Genomic DNA, 20,595 nt, shown 5'->3' with positions numbered 1-20,595 from the left:
ATAGAAAGGGTAAAATAAACTAGGGCAATGCATGCCATATTTTATATAGTCTATATACAGAAAGGACAAAAGAAATGGCGACATAATTCAGCACGTGGTAGAGAAAAGATGGTCAGGAACAATGAAACCTGAGGTCCCCTTGAAAGAAGAAGGCTAGTTTCTTGGGTGAATTAGGAGGTAGAATCCTCTAGGAATAGAAAAGAGCATGGAAAAATCATTGAGAGTATGAAAGACCAGAGGAATATAAACCATTTGCTATTCCCAGAGCATAACTATGTTTGAAGAATGAATATCTAGAAGGGAAGGCCACACCAAGAAGGGCTCTGTACACTAGGAAAAGAAGTTTGAACTTTATACCATGAAGCATATTTTTACATATTCCCTCAAACTCTGAAAGTTAGGTAATTCTAAGTCAGACACTGGGACAATGATCTGATAAATTAATGAAGCAAAATAGGAAATGAAACAGAATTTAAAAATCTAGATAATGTATATGTAGAAGTTTAACATATGTGGGAACCAGCAGTTAGCGTAATGGCTATGTTGCTGGACTCCCACATAGTCGACCACGACTCGCGTCCTGGACCCGGTGGCTTAAAACTCACGCCAGGAGTGTGTGCGTGTGTGCCCAAGATCCTGAGAGGAGAATGGAGAAGGGATTGTGGCATAGCCATCCCCCCCGGGGGGTGATTTCTCACTCTGTCTCTCTCTGTCTTTTTGGCAAGCACATGCGCCCTATAGCAAAAACCTCTCCAAAAAAAAAAAAAGAAAAAAAAAAAAAGAACATATTGATGGGATCAGCACTGGATTCCCACATAGTTGGTTGCAGTTTGAGTCCTGGACCAAGCAACTTGAGACTCATGCTGGGCATGTGTGCAAGTGTGCCCAAGGTCGGAGAGAAGAATGGAGGAGAAGGGATTGAGGTGTGGTCATCCTCCTGGGGGGTGATTTCTCAATTTCTATCTGTCTGTTTCTGTCTCTCCAGCAAGTGCATGTGCTATTGCAAAAATCTCTCTCTTAAAAAAAAAGACTCTATTGGTATGGATAAGTATCCATGATATATATTTAACTGAGATAAACTTTATTAGCAGAATAGTATTAATAGTATGATCTGGCAAGAGAAGTAGTGAATTATAGCAGTACTGCAGTTCAAGTCCTGGACCTCACCCCCCACTTGTGAGCACATGTGCCCCATAGAAAGTAAATAAATGAAAAAAGACTACAATATAAGCTTTGGGGTGAAACAGACTTGGATTTGAATTCCAGCTCTACTGTATACCAAATATGTGAAGATTATACTATCTTTTCTGAGTTTTGTTTTCTTCATTTGCTCAATTGGAACAAATCCTAAGAGAACCTACTCACAGAGTTGTAAGGTGAATTCTTAGTACATAATAGTGGCTAAGTATATACAGTTATTATTATTACTGTTTGCTTTTCAATAATTATCATTTGCAGCCAATTCCCTTATGAAAACAACTCATAAAACCAAATATAATATTATTTGGAAAGTTATACTAGATAGAATCACATTAAGATAATTTTAGCTTATGTAAACAAAGTATTTTATTTGTCTCATCATCTAATAGGTAAGACAGTGACTTTTTGTTTTGTTTTGTTTTGCCAGACAGCACATGCAATATCCAGAGAGAGAGAGACAGAGAGAGAGAGAGAGAAAGAAAGGGAAAGCAAGGAAGTACCTCCTATGGAGAATGGCCAAGCTGCAATCCCTTCTCCTACATTTCTTCCCCCTTTGGGATTTTGGGCACACATGCACAGGCATGCTCAAGACACTGGCTCTGGGACTTAAACTGCACGGTTGGCCATGTGGGATCCAACTGTCACTTAACCACATGCCACAGGCTGGCCTGGCATCAGTTTTTGACACAGAACTGTTTAGGTTGTATATCTATATACCACAGTGCAAACAGGGAATGCATTTGAACATTATATTGAGATCTCAAAAAGATATTTAGTTTAGATAGCACCAGTTATGATAACTTAAAACCTTAATGGTGTAAATAAGAAATTGTCTTCTATTCACTAATTGATTATTAATAACCTTTCATGGTAGTTTCTATTTTGTACAAATTCAGTTTTCAATTGTATTATCAAGAAATGAATAACAAAGAAGGAAGACACCTTTTAAATATTTTTTTCCTTAACAAGACTAGGAAAATAATCCATTCAAAAGGAGAAAATATGGTAAGCATAAATATATTAAAGTGTCTATAGTAACATAAAGTTTATAGATGAAGAACCCCACATACCCTTCTGTTTTGAAAATCATTCGAAAGCTTTCTCCTAAGCTTTTGTAACTGTTTGGATCAGATGTGCATCTCTGAATCTGGAACCTAGAAACAAAATCAAACAAACAATAAAATGTAAGTTAAAGATTTTGCCAATAGCATTTTTGTTTTTCAAAGTCTTAGAAACTCAGTTTTTTTGGATTAATTTAAAATCCCTATCTTTGTGATATATTTTATTAATTTATTTGCTTCATATAATATTTACCTTATTTTCGTAGCCTTTAAAAATTATATTTCTCTTTACTTCAATAGAAATTACAGAAAAAGATTTTTTTATTCTGCTTCCTAGCCAGTCAGATGTTCCCTAGAGGCACTGATACTTTTCTTTTGTGAAAAGCATACACAGATGTATTATGTTAATGCATAGTTTAGAAATCTGAAGACATGAATGAGACAAATAAGTAGTTCTATTTTTTAATTCAAATTAATTTTCCTTGATGATAACTTAATAACAAAGTTAAAAATACAGAGCAGCTACTATGTCCTAGTTTTGATCATGATTATGAATTTGGAATTCCTTCTGGCCGACAGGACCCTGAACCTGGAGGAAGAGTTATATTGCTGTACATATTATATTATATATTATATTATATAGTTATATTGTGACTTCTTTATGGAACAGGTTGGTCATTGCAAGTGGCTAAGGCTATCAGGATCTTTGCAGAAGCATAATGCTCTGCATGTAGTTGGTACTCAATAAAAACATTCCACTTTTGAAAGTTAAATTCTTTTTCCTTTTAGGGGACTATGGACATGGATTTCAGAACTCTAAACTTCCTGTAAACTTATGAAGGTCTTGCTTTTTTTTTTTTTTTTTTTTTAGAGATTTTTGCTATAGGTCACATGCCCTTGTTGGAGAGTGGAGAGACATGCACTTGCTGGAGAGACAGAGAGACAGAAAGAAAAATCACCCCCCAGGAGCTGTGGCCATACCTCAATCCCTTTCCTCCATTCTCCTCTTGGGATTCTAGGAACACACGCACATGCACTTCACTTGAGTTTCAAGTCGCTGGGTCTAGGACTCCAACCAGGGTCGACTATGTGGGAGTCCAGCACCTTAACCTCTATGCCACCTGCTGACCCCCATTGAGAAAGCAAGCAACCAGATCTGGGATTTGAACCACATTTAGCCATGTGAGAGTCCAGAGCCTCAACCAGCACAGTACCTGCTGGCTGCCAGTTTTAATTCCTTATTTTGTATTTGCCCTAGGGTTTGTTTCTGGAGAGAGTTATGACAAGTATGCCCATATACCCCAGTTGTTCTCTATTCTCTGGTTACTTCAGTCTGCCTACTCCCTGAATTTTACTTCCTCATCCTGATTGATTTAAGACCTTTTTCTGTTCACTGCTTCTCTCCACAAAGTAATTGGTTTTTCTTTCTTTTCCTTTTTTCTCTTCCTTTCCTCCTTCTTTCCTTTTTTTTTTCTTTCTTTCCTTCTCTCTCTCTTTCTCTTTTATTTAAGAACTTTTCAAAGACATTTCTAATACTATCTAGTTCAAGATGCCTTTTTCAGGTTGTTAGCTTTAGGATATGAACACAACTTCTGTCTCTAAAAATATGCATCATTTTCTAGTTCTAGGACCCTGGAAATAGTGTTCACATACACATAAAACACAAGAGCAAAGTGCTTTGATCGAAGCAGATGGACATGTGAGCAGAATGAGGATATGATAAATCTGAAAAGTGAGGCTGGAATTACATTTGATTTTGTAAAGAGGGGAGTGGTCAACCGTTCTTATAGGGAAGCATCAGTTCAGAGAGGTGGGTGATTAGTCTTTCAGCAGTGTTCTTGGCACATACAAATTCCTAAATAAATTTTTACTGGATAGACTGGGAATATGGCGTGGAGAACAATTATGAACACCTTACAATAGTACGAGTGAGAGATAATGATGCCAGCTTAAAAATGGAAGCAATGGAGACGGAATGAAAAGGCAGAGCCTCTCTGGGTAGTCCCCTTTCTCTTTAAGTAATTTTCTGATGAGACATTCAACATTTTATCCTCTTGATTTCCTTCAATCCAGCAAGTAATATTCCGTAACCCTATATATACAATTGCCAAAGTTTGAAATGTCATAATTATTTGGCTTCATAATTTTTTGGGGTCAATTTTACACTAGTATGGAATAATTAATTTTAAAAGGTCAGTTTCTGGACAAGAGCTATATCTTAAATGTAAATTGTCCAGAGCCTGTCAAAAGACCATGGAGCATACACACATAGCTCATTTAAACTGTTTTGGATCCAGAAGTGCATTTAGTGTATATAACTACTGGCCTAGAAGACTCAGGAAGAGGTTTTGTCAAGGATCAAGAATAAAATCTGACAACAAGGTTAGATGTTACCATGTTTGGGTATTTCTGGACTGCCTGTACATAAAATAATTGGGTAATTTGGATACAAATGAACTTAGACTAAACACAAAACAATACAATATAAGCATATATGCAGGTTTAGACAATGAGTAACTTTGGAACATACACAGAGATTACAAACATCAGACTTTGGTTCTAGTTCAAATAGAATCCCCATCTCTGCCTTTACAGATTTGTAACCTATACTCGTTGCTGACTATAAGATACTTTCTTGTCTAGTTGGGAAATCCGAGACTCTTCCCTAATTGTCCTTCTAGGGAAATCATTTAAAATTTTTTCATATATTATAAAAGTAGTACATAAGCATCAGTGTTTCTCATAATATCTGTAGTAATCTTTCGTTAAGTTCATTAACCTTGGTAAATTCCTTTCTAGATGCTTTTCTTCCAAATTACTAATTATTTTCTTAACATGTGCCATATGATGTAAGATACTACAAGTTTTACAAAACTGTATGGCATTATCTCCACCCTCAAGAAAGAAATATGAGAAAAAATATAATTAACAATATAAGGGAAACTATCCAAATGTCAAGTAGCATTGGCAGTGGGTTGTCCAGGTGTTCATGGAGGGAGCAATTACTGCCTTCTGCAGAGAGTCAGGAAGGGTTTCAGGAAGGGGAAGGGATTTGAGCTGGTCCTCGTGGGATTCAGGGAGGTAAAAACAGCCAGTCAGGAAGAAGCCTTCCAGGTGGGGAAATGAAAGAAACAAAGACCAACAAGGGAAAGTTGACATTTCTAATGGGGAAGTGAGAAAAAAGATGCTTCACTGTAGCAGTCTTCCCTGAATTTCTGCAGAAAAATGTTATAGCACTCTGCCTGCTAGCTGCTTGGGGAGGGTAGAGATCTGAGCTGCGTGGAGGAGGTACCTAGGAGATAGAATCAAAGCCTGGTGTGAAGCAGTTGCCCTTTTTCTGCTGCTCAGCTGGGCACTGAGCTCCCCCTGGATGGCCATCTTGTAGTGTATGACCTTGTCCTAGACAGGGGTCTGGAAGACTCAATAGACGAACCAAAGCAAGTGCAGTTCAATGTCTGGAAGACCAACATTAAACCTCTCTATTCCTGTCGGGGTTAGAGACCTCAGCTTTACTTGTGATGTCTTTATACCTGGATAAAACCCAGGAGGATTTTCTGTCAGCGTACATAAACATGAATTCAGAGTACAGCTAATCATAAGGAACTAGTCATCTAATCTGGTTATTGAAAATCTAGTATAGTTTCTTTCTCTGTCTCTTTCACAAAAACGATTTCTTCCATGACATACACAGAGAGGCAGGGACCCTCAATAGGGTCTTCACACCACAACCCATGCTCAGTCTCAACCGGGCTGAATCATGGCTAGTCACACACCTGACATGCTCAGGGAGTTCCCAGCAAACGAATCCAGGAACTTTCCCATGGGAGTTTGCATTACTATTACTATTTTTTTTTTTATCTTTTTGGAATCCAAAAAGATAGCATTTCTAATCTATTACTCATTTCCTAATCACTAGTATGCATAAGGTACTCCAGTATTTAGAGGGCTAGAAAGAAGTAAGATATAGCCCTGCCTTTGGAAGCTCACAGTTAACTTACAGAGAAGTGCTAGTAGATGGTACAAGATGTAAGGAAACATGTTTAGGAACAGAGTTTTGAACTACTAGATGCCAGCCAAGAAGTTTTAGTAGCATTGGATAAATACTGGTATCTCTCTTATGGGGGATGAGCTCCTATTGGGTGTTGTAAAAGTAATGACACATTTTTGCATAGAAAAGCAAAGAAGAATATGCCATGACTTTCCCAACAACCTAATATTTATGGGTAGACTGCGGCTGACCAAAAGTAATACTTTGCAGAGACACAGTATGAAAGAGAGAAAACAAAGGAAAGGGTATCTTTGGGTTAAATATTTGTGATTAAACTTTAACCACCATTTTAGGACAGCTAACATAGTCAGTGGAATACACTAGTAGTGCTTCATTTAGAAGCTGACTGATGAGGGGGACCAGCAGTTGGCATAATGGCTATGTCGCTGGACTCACATGTAGTTAGCTGTGGTTCGAGTCCTGGATCCAGTTGCTTAAACTCACGCTGGGGGCATGTGCATGTGTGCCCAGGATCCCGAGAGGAGAATGGAGGAGAAGGGATTGCAGCATGGCCATTCCCTCTGGGGGGTAATTTCTCGCTTTCTGTCTCTCTGTCTCTATCTTTCTGGCGACTGCATGTGCCCTATAGCAAAAACCTCTCAAAAAAAAAAAAAAAAAAAGCTGACTGATGAATGATGCTGCGTTAATTACAAACAGGAGTGGCAACATAACCTGAAGGGAGTCCGTAGCTGTACTGGACAAGCAATATGAAGAATGGGCCGACATGGTAAATACTAATGCCATGAGAATGGTAAAGATGCCCTAGTATTCTCTACTCCACAAAAGCAGCTGTAGGTCTCATTACCGAGGCTAAGGCAAGCACAGTTGTCTCTTCTACCGTGCATCCCACAGACGGCGTGTCTACACTTTGCAGAGAAAGTACATATTGTATTTAGTTCCACTACATATGGCTTATTCTGATCACAGAGTTATCAGTTCTTCTAAGGAATCTGTTTCAAGTTGATATAATTACGTGCATTTTGGTCAATCATGTAAAACAGCAATTTCCTTCTTCCTCTCCACTCCATTTCAACAACTTGAAAGGTTTCTCTCCTGGATAGAAGCTTTACATTAGCATTTCCCAAGCTGTATTCTGTGCTAACAAATTCTTTCTATGTTGAGGGAGACAATTTTCCAGTTACGTAATACAACTCTTTGTAAAATTACAAAGGCAAAGCCACACTACTCTTGATTGAATTTAGAAGAAAGGTCGGATCTCTTCATTGTCCTAATAAAAGCAGTTTAGACACATCTGGAATCTCCATTTGTGTAACTTCTTTTATTAGAACAAAAACTTGCTGCCAAACTGCCAAACTGGACATTAGAATACCACTTGAGAAATACTTGGGGCCTAACATCCAGTCAGAATCAAACACAAGGAAAAGGACTGGGGCTCAAACCCTAGATTACACTGCAAGAAAGCCAGTGGTCCAGTCTGCTGCAGTGCACGTGAGCACAGGACTGCACACACTTCACACATGAGAGCGAACTGGCACTGTCATTCACCGCACCATGAATATTAAGGGAGTTACTGTGGTCACCACCAGGGCAGGGAAGGGCTTTTCAATATTCATAAACAAATACACAAGCATATTTTTTTTAAAGCCAAAAAAATGATCTTACTCACTAAAACATTTTTCTTTAAATGTGTCAAGAATCATGACTATAGCATTTTCCTCTTGTATGCTCAGTGATATTAAATTCTAAACTACTCTGTTGTCGAACGTCAGCATGGTTAGATATGCTTTTTCAACACGCCAGGACACTGAGGAAGAAACGGCCATAAGGAAGACATACCTGTAAGAAATAAAAGCAGCCCTACTGCCTTAAAAGCTTTGGGATGAGGTTGTTTGAAATTTCCCAAACCCTAAATTCCTGCATTATTTCCAAAATAATTTAATCTCTATCACCTACTTTAAAAGTACTGATAGAGGGGCAGTCACAAGGGAGCAGTGGCTATTAAGTGCTCTGTGATGCTGGGGCTGGCTTCTTGGTTTGTGTCCTAAGGTCTCTCTGTGCATGACGGGTGTATACATGCATGTGCCTTTGACAGTGGCTGACCGAGGCTGGGACGTAGAAGCGTGGTGTGAGGACTTTGTTGGGCATGTCTGTCTGTCTCTCTCTGTGTGTCTCTCTCTATCAGGGAAGAAATTAACAACTAAATTTATAAAACTCTAATGGAAGTCTACCTGGGAAATGGAGGCTTTGGGAGATATATGCATATATGATAATATATAATATATGGTCGTATCTCTATAGAAAGGGTAGTGAGGTGTAGGATTAGAGTGGGTGATGAGAGTTGTTTTGAAGCTACATTTATATAGCACACACTCCATTTTTTAGTTAGATTATGTGATTATTCGGAGTGCTTTGGAGAAGGGCACTGATGGAGATTTGTGGGGACATAATGTGTTCTGAGCCACTCCTTTGGAACTAGCACAGATCCTAAGCAAATCAGTGAGACAGATGAAGTGTAGCTAATTTCCCAGTTCGATGGTGTTCTTGTGCTTTTGTCTGTCTTCCTCCACTTAATCTTGCTCTCAGAAAAGTATTCCCATCAATCATTTCTCCTTATCGTGACTTATACTTTGATATGGTATCTGTCAAAACTTGTCCTCTATTAAGGGGCTTTCAAAGAAGGGGTAGGAAAGTTTAATTTTGTTTAGAGTGGGGCTATAGAGGACCCTTATCACCAAAGAGAGCTGTGTCACTATATTTTGTGGGGTTTTGTTTGTTTTTTTTCCTCAGTGTCATTTTATACCACTGCAATACACCAAGCTACATAATAATTACACCTTTGTATCAAAGGAGGTGAGCCACTTAAGGGAACTAGGACACAGACCGGCAGCCACAGTTATAATTCTAGCATCATTACTGATTCATGGTATAAACTGCCTTTTCTTCAGCAATGAAGTGGAACAGGAGACAGCAGACATTACAGGACAGCTTGACCTTGAAGAGAGAACAACACACCGACAGCATATTTGAGTTTGTTAGCTATGGAAAAAATAGACATTAAAGTCCCCTAATCAATATGTTATAGGTGTGGGAGACTGCTAGTAAACATTGTAAACTGATAGTAAGTGGTGACAGGGGCCCAACCATGGCATAGTAAACAGTTTACAATGTTAAAAGCACAATGCTCTGTGAGGCTGATTCACATGAGAAGATTTGGGTTCACATCTGGAGACCTCTAAGTATGTTGGGCACGCACATGCCTGTGATCTGGGGCTGGCTGAGGCTGGGGGTGGATTGTGGTCTCAAGATCGTGATAGGGGTGCTGTCTTCCTGTCTCTGTCTCTGTCTATCTCTCTGTCTTTCTTACTCATGAAAGAAGTAAATAAGTAAACTTAACAAAAAAGTAGTGATAAACCTAATGAAACTCCCTGCAGAGATCTTCGTAAATGTGCTATGAACAAAGATTATTAATAATTACCAGATGATTACACATGCTCCTTAATAAACACTTAAGAAGCCCACTAATGAATCAGAGATTAACAGACTAAAGGTTTGCAATTACAGAACACATTAAAAGGATAACTGTAGGAAGATTAAATAAAAGTTTTAATTCACTGTAATTAGCTCATCTTACTGAAATAAGATGTAGCGCCTACAGAGTATGTTTGCTTTTTCACTGGTTGGTTGCACATGGCCAAAACTAGACTGAACATGCAAAGATACGTCTGAGGTTTTGAAATTTTGATGCATACCTACCTTACCAACTTGGGGAAATGGCTTTACAAAGCACATCATTAGGAAAATTCCCACTGTGTATGTTTGTTTCTCAATATTCTAATAGAAATCACCATCCAAGAGAAGAGATCTCATCTTCCTAAGGAAAGAATAAATACTGGGGCCTCTGCATTACTTATCTCCACAGAAGACCATGCCAGATGGTGGAGAGATCAAACTGCTGATTTTGAAGAGATTATTTTATTCCTTCAATTTTCTTTAGCGAGTGCTAGAAGGAAACGTTTCCTTCTAACATTTCTCTATGTTCATACTTTATTGTTTTAATTTTAAGTACATCGTAAATGTGAACTGTGATTTCTTTAAAAAGTAACCTATGGGCATTTTGTTTTACTTTAAATTAAAGTAATAATAATCCATGTAACATTGCCTTAGTACTGGAAGAGCAAGAGAGGCCTCTACGCATGTTGAAACAGTGTGGTTTACAGTTCTGGACATGGATTTCTGTTTCAACATTTACTGAGATCTCCATCTGCACAATATGCAAGATTAAGAGTATTGGGGACCCAAAGATGAATTACACACAGATCCTGCCCTCTGGAAGGGAACAAACAACTGAGGAGCAGGGGGCACACACATGTTAAATAAAGATTCCAAGAATTTGATTCACCTGTAACTTAAGCATTGCCTTTGCTTGCCGGGCTCATAGTCTAAGGCTGGCATCAATCAACACCCTAAAATCATGCTCCCAAGTCCAGCACAGCCATGCAGTTTGACTCTGCCAAGCAGCGGTCACTGACTGCAGTTCAAAAGCTATACTTGTGCATATTTGGCAGCTGATCAAATTATTCTAAAAATTCAGGGAAAGAAGGATACTTTTCCAGATTGTTGCTTAATCATTTCCCTAAGAGAGTCTCTTTATAAAAGAAATAGAAACCTATACTTGGTAAAAATTAAGATGTCCTTTGCCTGTTTAAACTCTGTCTTTACCAGGTGAAGGTGGGCTAGACTATGCTTTGGCTTAGAATTTATGATATTGTAAAGAAGACCAATAAATTTCTCCAGGTTATTATAAAACAGTTTATAATTTGAAGAAATAAGTAATCTAGAGTGCTCAGTCAGCCTAGATAATTACTATAGATAAGGTAACGACATCTTGGCAGGGCCGCAAAAGCAAGGAAAATCTCCTGGGCCATGTAATTTTGAAGGTTTTTCACAGGCCCTCAAAAATATTATCTCTCTGAAATATCAGATCTACTCAGATAGCCTAAATATTTTTTAAGTAATTTCCTGTGATCCTTGACACATCTGATTGCAGTTCCTTTCACAAACCAAGAAGATTTAAGGACTGCTCTTCTATGACTGTACATTTTATAATTCACACTTTAGCGGCACACTTAAATATCCTATAAATAGTTCATCATTTTGCCAACGACACTTTTTGTTGCAAGAAACATTAAACTTACATGTCCCTCATTCATGTGATAAAACAAGGTCTCATTCTATACATCTTACATGATTATGAGACATATGGTGTTTCTAGTATTTAGAATCTATGTAAAATTTGACACTGTAAAGTCAGTCATGATAAGAGAGTTTATTCTGCTATTTGGCACGAGTTTTTCCAGTCATTTATGTTACTTATGGGACAATAACTAAGTACACTGATAACACAATTATAAAATTTGTTCTAATGACAATATACTAGTTAACAAGTCAGAGGCAAATGATTATTAGAAATTACAGCCTAAATCTAATAATGTCAAACAACAAGTAATAAAACAGGCTAATTAACATAGCTATATAATTATATGTTCTCTAAACCTAAATAGGTCTCAATTAAACAGAAGCATATATGGCATAACTTTCAATCATTTTGCTTTGTAAAATACATGTCACATCATAAAATTATTTTTAATATAAAATTCTAGTGCTGTCACTCTTTGAATATACATATGTATATCTACATATATCTTATTTGTAATGCCAACACGTGACTTCATACCCACATGTGCCTAACCATATTCCCCCAAGCACGCTGCCCTGTGCTGGCCATCATAGTGGCCAATTAGCAGAAAGCCAACTTGGACTTGGAAAATAGAAAAGAATAGATTGAAAAATAAAACCCATTATCATGGTAATAAGAATAGAGAGGGCTACTTCAACTTCAGCAATCAAATACTTAAATGACCACATAGGCATGATAAGTATCATAGTTTTCCACATTCCCAAAATAATTAAAGTTTTAAAAAACTTGACCTTCACTCATAAAAAAATTAGATCATTTTGCCTCTAATCCTTCCCACCTATGTCTTGGGTTGACGTGTTTCCCTAGCATTCCCCAATAACATCTACTGCCTGGTGACAGAGTCCAACAACACAATTCTTACCTGTGGAAACTAAGCTCATTGCTCAGAATGAGATTGGCGTTGGTTTCTAGCCTCCATAAATGACTTTCAGAACAGAGAATTCAAATGTAGTAAAATTTGCCAGAACCTTCTTACTGGCTCTGAAAACTGAACCAATTCAAAGAAACGAATTATGCACTGAAGAACATAAACTCAGTGAGGGAGAATATGAAGTCTCTGGAGACCTAACATAATATTCCATTTTATTTTAACTGATCAAAGGTGCCTATTGTACTGAAAAGGATGTCATTCAATAATATCAAGAAAGAAAGATTAAAAAAGTGGGTGATTTCTTTGCATCTATAAAGCTTACATGCTTATGCTAGAAAGAAATTTGGAAAATGGAGATAATAAACTTGGCTAATAAGGGAGAGAACATGCCTATACTTATCATAGTTGAGGAAAATTCCAAAGGAAGTTTTTCTTTTTATACCAAGATTGATCTCATATGTTACCAAGAATTGGATCAGTCAATATCAGTTCCAAACTAGGATGCCTTTTTCTAAAGCATTTCATAGGTGGACAGGACCCCAAAATGAAAATGGTAATCATAGTACTTACTTGTATATCACTTTTACTTTTTTTTTTTTTTGAGAGGTTTTTTCGCTATAGGGCGTGTGCATTCGCCAGACAGACAGAGAGAGACAGAGAGACAGAAAACAAGAAATCATCCCCCAAGGGGGATGGCCACACCACAATCCCTTCTCCTCCATCCTCCTCTCGGGATCTTGGGCATGTACGTACAGGCGCCTGGCATGTTTTAAGCCACCGGGTCCGGGACGCGAACCGTGGTAGACTACATGGGAGTCCAGTGACATAGCCATTACGCTAACTGCTGGTCCCTCACTTTTACCTTTGAGAGCATTTTTACATATACTATTTCATCTCAGGGTATCATTTAGTTTTACAGTTTCCTTATATTTGTAGGATTAAAAATACATAAAAAATTAGAAAAAGAATAAGTACCATCTTAGAACTAGAAAGGCATCAGGCTAGAGGGAAGTGGGTTTCCCTGTAGTCTCTCAGTTGTACTATAAATTTGTCTCTAGTTCTGTGAGTGATAAATAAAATTGCTTTTTAATTAATATAAAGAGCATTATTTGTACACCACCCAATTACCATTGAAGCTTATCTCTAGAATCCTGAAGAATCAGCCCCCACTAAACTACGCTGGAGATAGTCAGGTTTCCAAGATTCGGTGTGAGGGCTATAGAATGTGAATGGAGAGAGATCTTTGATGGAGGAGAAGACGCGGATATCTCTAAAGAAGGATTTAGATACTGTTCAATTTGAAGAGCAAAAGGCATCATGTGATCCTTTTCAACTCTCTCTTTATAGCCCACTGAACTGACCATGCTAAACAACAATAACAAATCTTTCTATATTTATCAAGCATCTATTCTATGAAACTTATTTATTTCCAAGTGTTTCAGTGCCTGCTATGTATGTGGGTGAACACTGAAGGCCAATGTAACATAATGAGCTCTGTAACTTCTCTCTGACTCGCTCATCATTTCTCCATCCCTCTCTTTATTACAGTTATTTGCTTTTAATAATGCATATTCCATTATGTCATGAACCTACACTCTAAAGAGCCCCAGTGGAAGGGTGTGGTTTCATCATTATCATCAAATAACATGTTAAAAATAATTAAAAATCACTTAGAATATTGGCAACAGAAGAGATACATGAATTAATCCTACCCAGGTGCAGGCCTAACTTGTCCACAGAACTTGTACAGGAAACTGTGCTCCACTAATTACCTAAATGTTTAACAAAAGACAACTAATATTTTTGGCTATATTACAGCCAGGTACTTAGGTGGGTAGCAAAACACACAAGACAGCTCAAGTCATTTAATTTTATGAAATGCTGACGTTACTCCAATGAGCAGCTTTTACATAAATGTAAATTTGCATTGTTAAACATAATTATCTTTAAAAAAAGAACTCTCCTACAAACTAAGATCTAGATAATTTGGTATCTTGAGTGACCTAGGCTCCTTCAAATACTAAAGACTAAACATAAGATAATCGTTTAAAAATGGGATCGAAGTGAGAAACCTACAATGGTTACATAAGGTTAAATCTCCTTCCAACTTTTGCTGAAGTGAGTTCTGTCTACGTCTAATGAAATCCCCACATTCTCATTCAACTAATTATCTTGAACTTTAAGTGACGAGATTATACCGAAACATCTGGAGTTTTAGTTTCTTCCTTCATAAGTAACACCTTGTTATTGAGTATAAAAGAGCAAAGAGTGTTCTAAATTAGTGAATTCATGGATAATTCTAGCCAAAGAACATGCATGCAGTGCCTACCCTGTGCTGTGCACCCAGGTGTTAAACTCTGCTCAGTGCCTGCCTTTTTACAGAGGTTTGCTTTCTAATAGGAAATGAACATGTCACATGAAAACATTAACAGACAAATCCCCCTGAATGAAACACAAGTAACCCAATGAAGCATTTTCAAGGTCAGTAGGGACCTTGTAAATGGGTATTATCCTCTGTGCTTGTTACACACTGATGACCTCAGGCTTGGACAGGACTTCTTCCTGGTTCTTTTCTGGGTCTTCCATACATAGTATTGCCCTATATTCTCCTTATTGATAGGCAATGAGATAACCTAGTCTTGCATATGAGTGCATCTGCTTTTAAGCCACTCTCCCTGCTCCCTGCCTTCCCACTCTTTCTCTCTTGAATTCTTCCTATATCCTTTAATTTACCACTTAAAATCAACAGTGGTTAAGACCCAGAGAACCTACTCAGTTATGGCTTTTAGTGATGGCCCGAGGGGCCATACTATGAGTCAAGTCCATGAACATTAGTGCCTGTTCTTTGCAACATGTATTTTGGCTGTTCAGAGGCCATTTTTGCATGTGTATTATTTCTCAGTTCTGTGCCAGAGAATTGAGGTTCTGAGATAAGTGGCCTCTGGCAGAGTTTGAACTTTCCCTGGGAATGGGAAGAGTCAGGGAGAGTCACATAGCCTCTATTTCGTCCAGGGATTCTCTGGTGGTCATGCCTAGGCAGAGCACTGTGAGGGGGCACAGCCTCTCCTCCCTGTCGGTGGATGGCCTTGCAGCCATGTGTCCCTGGGCCTTCTGTATTCTTCCACTCCAAGGACTTTATGAAGCGTCCATGGCTCCTGGATGCCGAGCACAGACTAATTTCTAACTTAGGATAAGGATGAGGATGGTAACAAAGCAGAGTTGACACTAGCCATAGTGACTCTTTCTTCACCCTCTTCCCCCATTTATTTTGTGGAGTCCACTTCTGTTTGTTTCTTCAAACGAAATGCCCTTCTATGTTTCCTTGTGTTTGTTTTCCACTTTTGCATTATGGACTGTGTGGTAAGTTTCTGTTATTTATATTTTCATAGATGGATGTTTAGATTGACAATTTGAGAAAAATATGAAAATGTCTGTTGAAACCTATATAACGTATTTTCAGAATTCAGATCAAATCACTGTGGCTTTCTGTTGGCCATAGTGGTACTGCACTATCCTCTTTGGTGGGAGAAGAGGGAGAGAGAGAGAGAGACACCACCAGAAAGGATTTTGCATTTTAGTACAAATGTTTTTGGAACTGTTAAGTATATTTCTTCTCATGTATGATATGCCAATTTTGGCAGAAATCATGGGACAGCTGCAATTCCATACTTTGAAATCTGAAGTCTAGGTAGAATTTGCAGGATAATTGGCAGGTAGTCCCTATATTTTTGTATTCTTCAATGTAGAGAACATTTTAAATAAACCAAGGGAAGAAATGGGTATTTTTAATGATGAAGTCAGTATATTCACAACTTTAAATACACAGGGACTTCAAAAAATTCATGAAAAAGCCATTTTATAAAAACCTATGCAAGGATTTTAATTTTTCTGCAGCAAAATAAACATATACTTTGATTCTATTTTTTCATGAACTTTTTGACATTTCCTTGCCTGTGACACCAATAGAACTTTGAAATGAAGATTGGTTTGAATAAAGATTTTTTTAGTAGCATGACTGGTATCAGGTTGGGTTTCAGCTATCAAGAGAATTAAAAGGCTTTGAAGACATCTTGTACATAATAAATATATGCAATTTTGTTGATTGAATTAATTACTTCCCTATTTTATAAAATGTCTATGTAGTTTCTGTGCTTTTATGTATTAAGAAAAGTTTTACCATAGGTAAACAAGTATACAATTGAAGATATCACACTTGGATTCAAATAACATAAAGAAAAAAAATTTAATCCTAAATTTAATATTTTGAAAATCCAAAGGCACATGCAGATGACTTTCTCATTACATTGCAACACACTATCTTAAATGAGCATGGCTTCAAAGGGCTTTTGTTAGGCCTGGCAAGTCTCAAGGTAACACATATAAGTGGAGAGGTGGCTATTTCAGAGACCAAGTGTGACAAGGAGGCATAATGAAGTCTTCTCCTGAGAACCAGGACTGTGACATAGAAATCCATCAGGGCCTATGCAGAAATGATCAGCTGCCCATTAAATCCTCCTTCTTCCCCTTTTGTCGCAGGAAGTTTATTCTGGAAAACACCTGCTCAGTCAGGTAATACTGAGTGGTCAGAAAAATCACAATGTATTTTTCTATGTAAAAATGTGTCATGACTTTTCTAGTGACCCAATATACCCTAGCTTCCTGTACACCCAAGTGTAGTTCATGTGACCAGCTCTTCTTAATAGAATATAATAGAATATAAGCAGAAGTGATGTGTGTCTCTTCCAGACTGAGGTGACTGATACTTCTTCACTCTGTCTCCTATTTCATCAGCAAGATATACCTTGCGAAACACATCTTACATCAAGACTGGGTCACCTGCTAGATGGAGGCAGAGGACTCCAAAACTGTAGTGGGTGCAGAGCTGCCAGATGGAAGGAGATTAGATTGCTAAATCACACACTGAGAAAAGTCTCCTACCATTTAGGAACACCTGCACTAGGCTATTATTTGGGTGGCTATCCTTCTATTGGGTTAAATTGCTGAAACTTAGGGGTTCATTGGCTATTGCATTGGGTTTGGCTTAACCGAAACAAGAACCAGTGCTATGTCTCTACCTCTTGAAATGTCCTCTTCATAGACAAGCTCCCTCTGGCTAATGCTTCCTGCTCCCTTCTGGCGCTCGTTTGGTAGACCAATGCCCAGTCTTGGTATAATGTGATACAAACTAGTGCCCACCATGTACTCCTTTCTTCCACCATATGTGTAAAATATCTTTTACCTGTTCCTCTAGACCTACTCTCTACCCTTTTCTACACTGTTTCTTGCCCTGAGAGGTGATTTGAATCAATTACATCAAAGACATTTGTTATCTGACTTCCCGTTAGATTTGGTCAATGACATCAAGTGATAGGAGGGAAGGAAGAGAATGAGATTAGGGCATTTATTCATCTGGTTTCTTCCTGTGAGGCTTCCTTAGGTTTGCTGTCTCTGTCAACAGAAGTTCCCTGCTCTCTTCATGGATTTTATCTTTGACGTTTGTTACCTTTCCCTTTGTGAGTGCTTTGAGTATTGAACTCAACCTCCTGCTGCTGGTATCCTCAGGATCCAGAGTTATTCCTCGTGGTTTCCTTATGCCCTGCCCATACCCTTGTAATTAATCCTTCTTCGAATTATCCTAATTTGAAAGTTCCATCTGTTTCCTGTTGGTTCTTTTACTGCAAAACCATATCACAATTAAAATTCTCTAGAGGGTTGTCTTTGGGTCAGTTGTCTAATGCTAGTTTGTTTAGCCATGTCCAGAGGGTGGAGCCATTGTGCAAAGTGGCTGTCAAATCCACCCCTTCTGCAGAGGCTTTATATGTGGTGGCAGCCCACACAAAGGGAGAAGTTAGCAGGCACCTCAAAACACATCTACAAATAGTATACCTTCATAGTTTCTAGTAAAACTTTCCCTTCTTTTTTCACTCCTCATCAGTTTTATGATTGCTAATGTTTGCTATTGCACTTTTGTCCTTCTGGAATGATTCACCACTGAGAGACTCATTGTTACTTTTAACAGGATTTTGCATTGTGAATAGTGCATTTTCCCAGGGCAACACCATTTAGAATCCAAGTCTTTACATGTAAAAATGGAAACACCCATAAAAACAAAAAGGGAGAAAAAGAAATATTCATGGAATCATGTTTTTGCCATGTTATTTCTTAGGGGGAAAATATCTGTGTACCAAACTAATTCATTGGATATGCCATGCAGTGTTTGTTTCCAAAGAACTAATCATATTTTTCTTTTCACATTTTTTGAAATTACTCACATTATTTTTTACAGCCATTAGTTCCCAGGAAAAGATGTTACATAAGCACCTAACTGAATGAGAAATTATCATCACTCTACATATTTCACCACTTTTGTTCAGTATGAAAAGTGTCTCATACATATGGGTCTGGTAAGGTTAAGTAAATTGCCTAAATTAAGGTGTTATAAAGATTATTTATTCTAAAACTACTAGTGGAAAACACAGGGGAAATTCTTGGAGACCTTGGAGTAGGCAAAGACTCTTTAGGAGTCCAAGAGGAACCCCCCCTTCCCCGCAAAGCACAGGCAATAGTCTCCAAAATAGACAAGTGGGACTACATTAGGCTAAAACGCTTCTGCACAGCAAAAGAAACAATAATTAGAGTGAGGGGACAACCCTTAGAGTGGAAGAATATATTTTCAAACTATACCTCGGATAAGTGACTGATAATCAGAATATACAGGAAACTCAAGCAGCTTGCGTGCAAAAAAATAATCAATCTGACTACAGGGTGGGAAAATGAGCTGAACAGACATCTCTCCAAGGAAGACATATGAATGGCCAAGAAGCATATGAGAACATACTGGCATCTCTTATCACAAGGGATATGCAAATAAAAACTACAATGAGATAATCACTTAGAGAGCTCCAGTCAGATTGGTAAAATTTTAAAAATAAAGAATGATAAGTGCTAGCAAGGCTGTGGTGAAAAGGGAACTCTCCTACACTACTAGTGGTAATGTAAATTAGTACAACTGTGGTGGAGAATGATATGGAGATTCTTGAGAAACCTAGAAATAGAACTACCATACAACCCAGTAATTCTACTCTTTTTTTTTTTTCTTTCTGAGAGGTTTTTGCTATAGGGCCTGTGCGCTTCAGAAAGACAGAGACAGAGAGATAGAAAGTGAGAAATCAGCCCCCGGGGGGATGGCCATGCCACAATCCTTTTTCCTCCATTCTCCTCTTGGGATCTTGGGCACGCATGCGCACACGCCTGGCGTGAGTTTAAGCCACCGGGTCTGGGACTTGAACCACCGTCGACTACATGGGAGTTCAGCGACATAGCCATTACGCTAACTGCTGGTCCCCCAGTAATGCTACTCTTAGGTATTTACCCAAAGGATAGAAAAACCTTCAGTTAGAAAAACATTTACACATTCATGTTTATTGCAGCATTATTTACAATTGCTAGGACATGGAATGAACCCAAATGTCTAAAAATAGACAAGTGGATTGAAAAAAATGTGGCATATGTACTCTATAGAATATTACTGAGCTGTAAAAATAATGAGACCCTGGCACTGATACAAAGTGGACAAATTTGGAAGACTTATTGCTAAGGGAAGCAAGCTAGCTGGACCATGAAGGACAGACTGACTTTGTATGTCCCTACTCAATATATACCGAATGTTTGTGCTCTGTAGGAGAACCTGGAAGGTATAATAGGAGGGAGGGCAACTGTAGATACTAGAGATAGTAAGGAGGTGGCTATAGGGAGTGAGTAATGGGTGGGAGGAGGAATAGATAAAAAACAATTCGTTTAATTAACACAAAAACGAAAAGTTATTTGCTGATGATAATGTATATGGCAATTCTTTGTCTTGACTGATATTTACTGTATTTGTGCTAGGAAAAACAGTGTTGTACACTGTAAAGATGTATAGTGATTAGATGTAAATTTTATATGTGTATGGTATGTATATATGTACATATATGTGTGTATATACACACACACACATACACACACACACACACACACACACACACATATATATATACTTTTCTTACATCAGCAAAAGTGATTAGAAAGCATTCAGACGCCTCCCCTGGGAAAAGAAAAAAATGGGAAAAAATACAAATTTTAACCCAGTTTTAAAGTTACATGTTCTATATAAATCACCATAAGGTTGAGAATACAAGGACACTTATTTTTCCAAATA

The 20,595-nt window shown here is 38.0% G+C and overlaps 1 protein-coding gene across 1 annotated transcript in view; it reads right to left on the bottom strand.

Annotated features, from left to right (window-relative positions):
• SLC25A21 (solute carrier family 25 member 21) overlaps window positions 1–20,595 on the bottom strand; it is a 545,709-nt gene that overhangs the window by 145,747 nt on the left and 379,367 nt on the right. The window contains exon 3 of the mRNA XM_027773393.1: window positions 2,271–2,354. Coding sequence (XP_027629194.1) covers window positions 2,271–2,354 — 84 coding nt within the window. The remainder of the gene's footprint in view (window positions 1–2,270; window positions 2,355–20,595) is intronic.

Source organism: Tupaia chinensis, unplaced genomic scaffold (assembly GCF_000334495.1).
Source record: "Tupaia chinensis unplaced genomic scaffold, TupChi_1.0 Scaffold000350_1, whole genome shotgun sequence".
NCBI classification, from domain to species: Eukaryota; Metazoa; Chordata; class Mammalia; order Scandentia; family Tupaiidae; genus Tupaia; species Tupaia belangeri.
The sequence above is the reverse complement of the archived record's forward strand: the minus strand, read 5'-3'. Positions and strand labels throughout refer to the sequence as shown.